General features: G+C 43.8%; 1 protein-coding gene across 5 annotated transcripts in view; it reads right to left on the bottom strand.

Annotated features, from left to right (window-relative positions):
* RAPGEF4 (Rap guanine nucleotide exchange factor 4) overlaps positions 1 to 12,183 on the bottom strand; it is a 318,711-nt gene that overhangs the window by 20,570 nt on the left and 285,958 nt on the right. For all 5 annotated transcript variants that reach the window (XM_028479132.2, XM_028479142.2, XM_028479143.2 and 2 more), the window contains 5 exons: positions 11,573 to 11,719; positions 9,611 to 9,708; positions 4,331 to 4,456; positions 3,736 to 3,914; positions 789 to 879 (listed from right to left, as the gene is read on the bottom strand). In XM_028479132.2, coding sequence (XP_028334933.1) covers positions 789 to 879; positions 3,736 to 3,914; positions 4,331 to 4,456; positions 9,611 to 9,708; positions 11,573 to 11,719 — 641 coding nt within the window. The remainder of the gene's footprint in view (positions 1 to 788; positions 880 to 3,735; positions 3,915 to 4,330; positions 4,457 to 9,610; positions 9,709 to 11,572; positions 11,720 to 12,183) is intronic.

Raw genomic sequence — 12,183 nt, 5'->3', positions numbered from 1 at the left:
GATCTGTGTTACCTACTCCTTGCTCTCTTTTTGTGTCCCACTTACACATACTTTTTTATTTTTAGAAAGAGTCTATTTTCGTGTGTATGTTCTATTAGAGATTAATATTTCTTTGACTACATACCACATGTAAGGGGTCAGGCATATTTTGAGTACTTAGCTAATGAAACAAGAAGCTGTTCTCTAGCACAAATAACCAACTATCAACAAACCATTAACTGTTACTTGCTACAGAAATTCACAACACACCTGCACAACTTTTGCACCAAACCGAATTCTAGCCAACTGTTACTCCTCCATACACAGAGAGGTCTGCTAGGTAGTTAGGAGATACTTGGCACTCAGCTGGGCCAAACAGTTGGCCTTCTGGTTAATTCTCCCAGGAGCAAAATAACTACTGGGATAAAAATGGATCTTCTGTCCTCTCAATTACAGATAAGGCTTATTTTAAAAGCAAGAAGCAGACATTTCAGAGAACAATAGGATCTATGAGCAAGATGAAGTCATCCAAGCAATGCTATACCTAGGAACTAGACTTATTATTATTTACATTGTATAATCCAGGAAGCTGAGACCCTCCCCCTTCATCCCCTCCCCCCTCTACAGAAGGACAATGCCTTTTAAAATTCACACTCAGGCAAAAGGAGACAGGTCACCTCCCTCAAAGTATCCCACCTTTCCCACTGTTATACAAGCATGAGTGATATTTCTATAAAAAAAGGCTCACTGGTGAGCCTGTGTTTTGACTCTTAAGGCAAATTCACAGCTGGATCTCAGCTGAAGCTTACCTCCCATGTTAGTGCCAAGCGGCTCACAGCAACATTGCTTAGTCCCATGACGATGGCAAAAAAGGAATTCAGATTCTTGTACTCCTTACAGCTGAAACACAAGAGGCACATACTGGAGTAAAATGCCACTTTTGAGTGAGATAAAAAAAATTAGAGTTCTATTTTCTGATGGTCATTAATATGCAGCAGGACTCCTTTATGAGAGCAGGCAATGACAGATTTAATGCTCTGTGTAAGTTCCACTTGGGTGACCGTGCTCTGCTGTTTGATTTCTCACTGTAATTTTAAAAAGGTGATGGTTTGGGCCATCTAGGTTCAGGTTTTGAGGAGGAAGTTCAAGACATCTACCCTAGGGATTGCTATTGTAATCCCAAAGCTGGCTAAAAGCCTTATTGGACCCGGAGGGAAACATCTCATGGGCTAGGAAGAGAGAAAGCAAAATGTCCTTGGAGACTTCCAGACTTTCAGGCTGAAGCTGGACACCTCAGGCTCTGGCAGCATGAGAGGGAACTAAGGAAAATCACACTGCTGCAGCCGCCAGGGCTTCTACCTGCCATGCAAATGCTTCTAATTTGTTGAAAAATGTCAACTTACAAATCATGATCCCTATATAGCTAATAACCTAAACAACTGACCAAAAAATGACCTTACGTTGTCTGTTTTACCAATGTCGATGAAGCTGATCATTTTGAATCTGTATTTATGCCATTATTAGCTTTTATGAATATATATTTGGGAAGAAAAATATTGTGGAACAAGACCAAAGGTTATTAGAATGCAATATTTAGCCCAGGTACTCGGTTTAACTTAAAAAAAGAAAAAAAAAAAAGGAATCTTCGACTTCTTTATACCAGCTCCTTGCAAAGGGAAAGAAGAATTCATTTTTCAAGGAGCGCAAATCCTTTACCACACATCAGTATGGTTATCTAAGTTGACTACATCATAATTAAATCTTCTTTGGATTAGCATTTTCGCAAAAGGCTAATTAAATTGTTGCATTTGCTGCCTGTGTACTCCTTGCAGAGTGATTCATAAATGTTCTGTGTGGAAATGGGAAAACAGATTTAGAGAAGATATGGTGTGTCCCATGCACCGCTGAGGAAGCAAGCGGGGCCTTCGATGGGCCGGCGCGGTGGCTCTCAGGTCAGGGGCTGAGAGCAACTTCAGAGTCCCTGGACTGAAGGCAGCAAGGCTGGTCATGGACGTTTGCCTTGGTCCTATCTGTGCGATCATGAAAGCACACGCAGGACTGCAGGGCTGCCTTTCTGCTCACTGCTCTGGTTACCAACTAACCTTATCACCTTAGGTAAATCACGAAATTTCTCTCTGCCTCAGTCTCCTCACCTGTAAAAGGCGAGGATAACATTTGGACCCCCAACTTCACAAAGTTCTGGGCAGGTCAAAGAGCTTCAATAGAATATATTGAAGTTCTCTAAAAATACCACATAAAACATGCCAACTGCCACTAGGTTTAAGATCTCATTCGTGTAGATCTTGGTTTCTGAGTCTACAATCTTCTCCAGCTGGGCTGTGTGAAGAGTTCTACTGTGTAGGACAGCGCAGCTTAAATAGAGGTTAAATGACATAAACCAATTTATTCCGAAGGCCAAATCCACCCATAATCAGAAGGGAGATAAGAAAGGCAAAAACGTTAAAAAAAATTCCTGAGTTTCTCCTATGTTGCCCTGTAAAATAGCAGGATTAGGCCCCCAAAGGTTTTCTGGTCTCCACGTCTGTGTGCAGACCTCCTCTCTCCTCCCTTGTTGCACTCAGCACTGCCAGGCTAAGGTGAGGAGAGAATGTGCTCCTGCTAGCAGGGAAGCACATGCTGTCACAGTTTCCAGTCATCTCCTTCCAAGTAAATGGAGGCATTTGTCCCCTGCGATAAGCCTATTCAGGCTGCGGGGGAAAGTGGCTACACTCTGAACCAGAAATTCATAAGCAGCATTTTACCAAATCTTTCTTTCAAAAGGCAGTTTTTCCAAATTAAGAGATACCAGCATTTGAATCCAAGAGATCTGGGTATCCCGTTGAACTCCCAAATTGTGGCAAAATAATTCAAGGCATTTGGCAAGCTGATATGTGTAAAATGTCAAGCAGCGTTTGCTTCTTTGTTTAGCTCTGGAAATCAGACTCTGTATGGGATCTAAACTATTTGGCTCAAGAAAACTGCCCAGCTGGGGTCACTTGTGCTCCCCACCTTCCCGTGCTGGAGCTCCCTGGGTTGAGAAAGGAAAAAAGTCTCCCAGCCACAGCCGCATTTAGCATTTTATTTTTAGCATTGTGGTGATACCAAAAACAGGGAAGTAAACAGGAAACAGGAGGCTGTCAGGCATATCTAAATAGCAGGAGAAGATTAAATTCATTTCAGGGAGAAATCTAACTGTCCCCTGCAGTAAATAAATTGTCTCCCATGAAGTGCTGTTAAATAGAATATTTATAAGATGCTTGCTTTTTCCGATGTTTATGGGGATGATTTTCACGGACCAGGTTAGCTCGCCTTTATGCATTTTATGGATTTTATCCCGGCTGAGTCAGATGCACGGTTGTACGCGCATGTCCCCACTGCCCTCTACTGGCAAGAACGTGTCGAGTTAGACCTGGACTCGCCCAGCCTTTCAAACAATTTTGTGCAGCAGAACTTTGCTGAAGGAGTTGTTTACGTGGAAGGAGGCACAAAGTCTGAGTAGTTCAGAGCAAAAAGAGGTCACGATTTTAACTCGACCATCAGTGCTGCAGGATGTTAATTTATATATTGGTGTCAAGTATTACAAAAGCTAGACAAAACACATCTTTTGCAAGAGTTCAGTGATTCTTACGCCCCTCTGGTTGGTCCTGGTACATAAGGAGATCTTATATCTCACTTTTCTTTTTAAGGTGTAATCTAAGGGGACAAAATGAAAACACAGCTCAAACGTTTTTCTCTCTCCAAGTGGATGATACTTACTGGGCCGCGATCTTAATGAATTTTTTTAAGAGCTGAACACGCTTGCTAGGCTGGGAGCAAAGGCAAATCTCAGTGACAACCCAAAACTGAATTTCATTAAACCTCCTGAGGAACAAATCCAAGTTTGCTGTGGTCTTTTTAAAATGATGCCTTCCAAATGTGTGATAGATTAGCTCCAGCTAGAAGAAAGGAAAACAATGTCGTCATGTTTTTGTTTTTAAATCAAAACACCAACTTGGCTCCTCCATTTGCCGTGACAAATTGATACTGGTCAGCAAATGTGAATACAGTCACTGACCAGGATTCAACTTGAACTTCAACTTGAAGATCTTAATGGCTCAATGAGGCTTGTTGAATCTGTTAACTATAAACTAGGTGCAACTGGCTTAATATACTCAGGAAGACAGAGCTCACTGTAAATCATAAAGATTTTTCTTTAACACTTAAAGGCTTTATAACAGCCTTTATTAATATACTCAATGATTTAAAAAAACCCTCGTGTGGCTTCCACATTGCAGCACATATTAACATTTACAGGCTGCATCCAGAATTGCCACGATACCTACGAATAAATGCTCTAAATGGAGCACCTTACCTCATGCACACAGCTGAAGAGGTCCCAATCATAAACTGTCATCTGGTATGCCAAATCTTTGGAGCTCATCAATTCAAAAGTTCCCATTGTTCCAACAGTTGGGCCCTCCTGCTCTGGCAAGGGAGTCTATGAATAATAATGCAAAAATGTATCAGAATCTCAAAACAGACACACTGAGTGCTGTCAGGACTTTGAGGGGAAAGGATTCTGGAGAGGCTTTAAGGAATATCTTGAAACTGATTTTACCCAGAGGAGAAAAATGCCTTTGCTCTTAATGCTCACTTGCTTCCGTGCCATTTTTATAGTAATCATCATCACTCTAATCAATTCCACTGACTGAAAAATGTGGACCATGGCAAATAAGATTCAGTGAAGACTGACCCATGAAAGTTCTCTTCTGCATGGGCCTGGGAGCTCCCTGGGAATGATTCCTTTTCCCTGACAAACAAGGAAGCAGTTCTTAAGGACTTTCTTCTCCTATTTCCCACTGAAGCCATTCCAAAGCAGGTACTGGCATGGTGGTTTTGGATGTTTAGCTACAACGCTACTTACTATTGCAGGGGCTGGTGACAGTGGTAGAGTTGCTGCATCTCCATTTCTCATAACACACTGCCAGGGGTACTAGGTGACAGAGGGCTATGTGATTACATGTGATTATATATGATGTCCAATTGCTCCACTTTCTGAGAGATGCTGAGCTAGGAATGATAGTCACATGGTCATGGTGTTTGGGGCTAGGCATCAGAAAACTAAACTCTGCTACTTTCTGGAAGACCATTGGTCAAGACTTTCCATCCAACTTACTTATCTCATTTTTATTTTACGGGAAATGAGTTATAGTGCTTTTCCTTAATAAGATGAATGGTTTGTATATATTAGAAACTTACGTATAATATATTAATACCTATTGATCTATAATAATATGTTTAAAGTTACAAAAGTCACACGAATTAAAACATAATTTCCCCAATATGATGCTAAACATATTTGGATATTCAATATTTATGTTGGAAGTACTAATATCGTTCACGTTCTATCGTCATCATCATTATAATCATCACCTATAACCTTGACATTCTATGAATGGCCACTGCATTCCGGGCCTTTGAAAGTTTGCAGTTTAAAAAAGGAGTCAGCCCTGACCAGCAAGTACAGCACTGCACGCCAGTAGAGAGTCAGCTGCTGGCATTCATTTGCACGTATAAAGGGATGGACAGAAGCATCAAAAAACACCTGGCTCCCAGATACACGGAGAAACAGGTGAGGAAACATGAATGGGCTTTTTGAGAGTTAGTAGGCGTTTGGAATGAATGTGTGGCCTGAAGAGGTTCTTGGAGAAAGAGATGGGCTTTAAAAGATGAAACAGACAAAACTGGGTGGGTTTAGAATGGCAGGGTTTTCCCTGAGTATCCAGGATGGTCTGTCATAGGTTGAAGGATGGCGTGAGAGGCAAGAAGATGAGGAAGCCGTCATGAAACTTACTTGGCAGGAACAGAGAGCTCAGGGGAAACAAATGGACAGCTTGAACAGCTTTAGAAAGTCTTTGAGTACCAGATGGGAGTTAGGGTTTTGAAACAGACCAGGTTAGTGCCAGTTTTAGAGAGCAACAGATTCTAAATATAAACTCCACTCTAATTACATAGACTTGGATGATTCCCTAATCCCTTGACTGTCTGTTTCTAGCTCTGATGAGTTGGGGCCTCAGTACCTAGTACCTAGGCTTGTTAAGGGAATTGGATGGGAATAATTTAAGTGTAGCACGTGAGCACAGTGCCTAGCACAGAGGAGGTCCCCACCATCCCCTCCAAATTAGTTCCCTTCCCAGCTTTGCTTCACCAATGCAGAGGTACAGGGAAGCGTGATGAGTACAGGACCCGGATGTATGAGCCAAATACTGTTGTTCCTGATTCACTTTATGCAGGGCACAGACAGCATGGAAGAAAAACCATTATTCCAAAGATTTAAAACTTAGGGAACCGACCTGAAGCTGATGGGCAAGTAGCTTATGGAAGCAAATAAGGAGAATGGTTTCAAGCGGGGTAGGTCTCAGGTAGAAATGTCGGGGAAGCTTTTAAATACTTGGTGCGAGAACTCTGTCTCAGGCTCAGACTGGCTCTCCACATTCTGCCTTCCGTCTCGCCCATGTGCTCTGCTGTGGACCTGCCCTGTTCCTTGGGTTTGCTCTCTCCTCAGTCTAACTGACTCCTTATCTCTTTCCCTTGAGGTCTTATGGCTTTTCACAGAGGGGATAAATTAACCCAACAAACACAGGGAAGATGCCATTAAATTCTTTTAGTCATGGAGGCTGGTATATCATCCTGAATCCCTTTTGAGAGAAAAACAGAAACCCCTGTTGAACCTCTACTGTTTTTGAGTGAACAGGGCTCACCAAGCAAAGGGCAGGCCAACCCCTTCCCTCCGTGAACCACCAGAGAGGCAATCTGAGCAGCACAGAGGGCTCCTCTAACTGAAGTGGGGAATTAACATGCTGGCCCCATAGGAAGCAATTCCTTGGACCATTTTCTCATAGATATCCCTGTGGAAATTTCCTTACAGATGAAGTGTAGCAGAGCCTATGTAGGGTCTGCATTACACAGACAGATCTGAAAAGTGCCCACACAGAGGCAAAGAACTCCTATAGACTGATTCTCTCTCTCAGCTCTTTTTGAGAGCTGATTTCTCTGTTAAGCCTGGATGGATGGTGGTGATTGGGAGAATAGCACTGTTACCCTCCCATTGTCCAGATGAGGAAACTAAGACATTAAAAGGATGTGCTGGGCTTCCCTGGTGGTGCAGTGGTTGGGAGTCCGCCTGCCGTTGCAGGGGACACAGGTTCGTGCCTCGGTCTGGGAGGATCCCACATGCCGCGGAGCGGCTGGGCCCGTGAGCCATGGCCGCTGAGCCTGCGCGTCCGGAGCCTGTGCTCCGCAACGGGAGACGTCACAACAGTGAGAGGCCCGCGTACCGCAAAAAAAAAAAAAAAAGGATGTGCTGGTTGTCAGTGATAAAGAGATGGCTAAAGCAAGCTGCCACCTCAGCATCCTCTTTCCTCGTGCTCCCACACCTCTGTGCCTAGCTCTGCAATGGCATTTGTCACATTGGATACTCATTACACTCTGGTGTCCCACACTATACTTTGAGCTCCCTGAGGCACAAGGACCATGATGGATTCATCTTCAAGACCATCCTAGAGCCAGAATCATCCGCCTGGACTGATACAGTATAGGCCCTAAATAAAAACCTAAGGAGCTAGTGAATGGATAAAAGTATTTAGAACGAAATTACAGTGCCATGGGGTTTTATTGTAAGTTGCTCTATACTGACATTTATGTTTAAAATGTCAAGAAAGTAAAGCTCTAGAATCCAAGCCCCTAAGCAACTAGGATAAATGACTGGCACTCTACTAATTCTAGACAACACTTCAGCACTACAATTTGTTCTGTTCCAGGCTGTCTGTGTTAGTTTCATCTCCCAATCTCACCATAATTGTCTTAAGGGCAGAGGCTCTGGCACACTGGTTTAGTGTCACACAGAAGCTAGCACTTCATAAGTATGTGTTGATGGATCACAGGTTTGGCCAACATTCTGTACTGCAGGGGCATCCTGTATACGACTCTTCCTAGATGGACTGTCCTCAAAGAAATCTTTAGAAAGCCAGAAAAGGAGCTCCGTGCCTACAGTTTTGTGAGGCAGGGACAACTCGACAACAGCATAGCTGGCAGCCCAGTGAAAGGCAGAAGCACCAACAGGGAAGAAGTTAAGCAAGTTCACGTCTGGGTACTTGCTGCAAAGTAAACTCCCTGCAATTACTCCGGCCTTAACATGGAAGACTAGCAAGGACTAAGAACTTGTAAGGCCGCAGGGTTGTGTGCAAATAAACAGAGGCTTAAAAAGTTAGTACCTGCCCCACAGGGAGCTGGAGATGGTCCACACTCTCCATCTCAACACCACATCATCGGACACTGCGGCCAAGAACCAGCCGGCAAGACAGGCCCGAGCGCTGTGTGGCAAACACATCATGTGGCACCTTTGGCAGGGCTCCGGCTGAACTGGCTTTTGATGGCTTTCGCTTCCAGAAGAGAGCAGTGTAACACTCATCCATGCCATTTTTTCCCCCCAATCCCTCAATACTGGGAAATACTTATTTTTCAGGAAGCCATGAATGTAGATGATGAAAAGTATATGAAAAGGGCTGTAAGCAGACTCAGATCACACAGCGCTGGTGGTTGAGTGAGGCAAGGATGCTCACGGGCCAGAGGGATGAGGGAGGAGCTGGAGAACCAATGTGAACCCACGCCCCTTCTGTGAAGCTCCCCTCCGGGTAAATTCAAGATGTCGCAAGATCTGCTCAACTGTGAGTGCACAAAATAGCTCTCCCCAAACTAGAAGGTCAGAATCATGATGAGGCTAAACAAGCTCTAAAAAGTCCAAGGAGGGGAATCTTGATTTACCTACAATGTCTGATCTGATTAAACTGAACGTATTCATGCGTCACTTATGTAGTTAAGTTTTCCCCCTAAAACGCAATGCAGTTTCCCTGTAGCGCCCGTGTTGCACTTTCCTTGGTAAAGAAGCCCGGTGTGTCTAAAGATGGAAAAAACTAGTCCTCTATCCCCTGAACTGTCCCCACAGGCTCTCTAAGATACTCTAGTAGCTGCTCACTTCTACTCCTGTTACAGGAGAAATAGAAATGAACCCTCCCAGCTGCAAAAAGGAGAGAGGGCCAGTTACTTATTAGCAAGGGCCGATTACGCCTTTACTCACAGAGCGCTAGGTGGGGCCGCGAACACTGTTTTGGAGACTTGGGAAAGACGGCTGGCCTCTGAGATTTCCTACACAAGATGGAGAGAGCCCTTTCAGGGAACAGCATTTTCCCTGGACCAGAGAGTGGCTCTGCCATAATGCATTTCTACATCCCCCTAAGGGGTAGGATAAGTTGCAACATCTTATCTTAAAACATTATTTCTATCCAAGTATTCAGATTCTTAATAGTAATATTTAAACCGGGGACATGTCAAGGACGTGAATTACTACAAAGAGTTCTGAAAGCTGAATTATGCCCCAGTAGTGGTGTTACTTGGCGAATTTCCACAAAGGAAAATCTAAAGCTCAGGGCATGTCAAGTGAACACCTGAGGCTTACCTAATAGACTGCAGAAAAGAAAAAGACAAGTAGCGTTCAAGATTTTTTAGCAACTAGGTTCAACGTGACTGCAAAATTAAGCTCCAGACAAGTTTTTCTGATTGCAGACGCTGCTCTGAGGTGGCCATCCACACCTACCAGTGAATCGAATTTCTCCCGCGGGCAAGCAAACAGGCGTCCATTAATAGTGAGCGTCGTAAATACTGAAACATCATTAGGTTTGAGCACCACCTTTTCTGTGAACATAAAAAGCAAGAGATTGCCTATTAAATGCACCTGAGATTTGCTGCACTGCCCTAATCACACCAACAAATTGCCAGCTTGGTGAATTACCGGAACACGCAGTGACTGCTTAAAATACAGTACTGAAGGAACCCACTGAATAAAAAAGACACAGCATTCGTGCAGGCACATGACACTCAGGATGCCGTCAGAAATGACCACAAAACAGGAATGGAAATACCCGAGGGTCAATTCACCCAGTTCTGCATACAAAAACCGCACCTGCTTTTTAAAAAACAAGTTACGCTTCCAGATGGTAATAATGCCCAGCACTCTGGAGATGACAAGGTAACTTTTAGAAAACTTTTGGGGTTTCTGAGATCCCACATGACTTTAGATGTAAAATTTATTACCATCTTATCACTCATTCCCTAATTTGGAGGGCAACTGCATTATTAGATTAAGTCTTCTATATTTAAAAGATAATCCATACAATAAATATTTATTTAGCATTTACAGTATGCTGGACACTGCTCTAGGCACTAAGGATACAGCAGGGAACAATACAGGAAAAAAAAAACCAAATCAGTCCAGAAGGAGCTTATATCATAGTGAGGGATGCAGATAGTGACAATGTACCAGAGAGTAAGCAGTGAGGAGGAGAAAACAATATAGCAGGGAAGGAGGCTAGGAAGTATGTATAAGGGGGAATTTTAGAAAGGGAACTGGAGAAAGGAAGGAGGGGGCCTCCAAGAGACAATGACACTTGGGGGAAAACCTGAAGGAAGTGAAGGAGGCACCTGGGATAGCTATGGCGAGAGTGTGCCAGAGGGCTCATCACGGCAGACAGACATCCTGGGTCATGTGTGCCGGGAACAGAAATGGAAGGGGATATCTTGGGAATCCAAGATGCATTTAAAAATCCTGCATCAGTGGAATCATTTGTCTTCAAACACGGCAGGGATGGCTCAAATCGTACTGGACAAGCTAGCCTGATGGCTCTCTCCTCCAGGCTCTCACTGCAATGCATGCAGTTCCAAAACTCTTGCCGGCACTGACTATCATTATTTATTTATTGTCTCCCTCCTCACCAGCCTGTGAGCAACCTGGAGGCCCAGGCCGTGTCCAACACCTCCTCTCCTCTCAAAGCCACACTAAGTGGCTAGAAACTATATGAAGAATGAATAAACGACATTTCAGGAAAGCACAGAGCAGTCTAGTAATCCTGCGAGGGGAAATACTTCTCGTTTTGTTTGATGAGCTGAGTTCCTGCCCTCTTTACTGGGAAAGGAGGAAAACCATCATCAGCTGAAAAGAACCAGCCTATGGCCACCTCCAACTTCACACTTGTGAAAACCTACAGCCTTTAGCTAGAAAAGCCGGGTGCCCTCTTAGGGCCCACATTTCTCAGAGCTCCAAGGTCTTAAGCTTTTTTTTTTTTTTTTTTAATTGCAGTATGGTTGATTTACAGTGTTGCGTTATTTCAGGTATACAGCAAAGTGATTCAGTAATATATATATACATATAGACACAGATATTTACATATATAAATTCTTTTTCAATTCTTTTCCGTTATATGTTATTACAGCCTTAAGCTTTTTTGTATAGGGAAAGAACTCCAGGCTGACACCCACACCAGAGACCTCAGTTCCAACTGCCTTGGATAGATCATTTCACCCTTTTCTGCTTCAGAGTGGGTACCTACAGGATAGGGGATATTAGACACTAGCCCAGCCCACCTCTAACCACTTTATTTCTGTTATTTTGGGGAGCATACACAGCACCTATTTGTCCCTTTGGATCAGCTTGCAAGGGCCTCGCTAACTTCTGGCAGGGTTCTGTTTGGATGGGATATTCTGCTTTGCAGAAGGCTGTTACCTCCTCCGGAACTCATCTTGATGATGATCAGGCCTTCCCCAGAGCCTAGTTTGTCGGCAACTGCGCTGAGGACTTCCTTCACCGAGGCAGCCACCGGCACCCGGATGGTTGTGTAGGTGTGGTCCATGCAATAGACTTTAAACAGAACTATTGGGAAGGCAGCAACAATAAGATAACAATAAGATAAACTGGTCTTGTGAGTTCTTAAAAAAACAAAAGCTATGCAAAATGTTTAGACATCCTCCGAAATTTGCATCATCTTGCCATTCTTAAGATTTGTATTTATTTGTACTCATTTATGCCTATGCCTTGCCCCCTTCTACAACTTCTTACCTTAGCATTGGTCTAAGAAAAGTCCATGACTGCCAGCTCCAGTTACAAAAACCACAACAGATATTTGTGAAAAACCCACACGTAGGTCATGCGAAACAATGAGAAGTATGTTTAGGCCAGTTTTCTGGGTCTGCCTTTTTTTTTTTTTTTTTTTTTTTGTGGTATGCGGGCCTCCCTCTGCTGCGGCCTCTCCCGTTGCGGAGCACAGGCTCCGGACGCGCAGGCTCAGCGGCCATGGCTCACGGGCCCAGCCGCTCCGCGGCACGTGAGATCCTCCC

The sequence above is a fragment of the Physeter macrocephalus genome, chromosome 2 (assembly GCF_002837175.3).
Source record: "Physeter macrocephalus isolate SW-GA chromosome 2, ASM283717v5, whole genome shotgun sequence".
NCBI classification, from domain to species: Eukaryota; Metazoa; Chordata; class Mammalia; order Artiodactyla; family Physeteridae; genus Physeter; species Physeter macrocephalus.
This window is presented reverse-complemented; position numbering and strand designations above follow the sequence as displayed.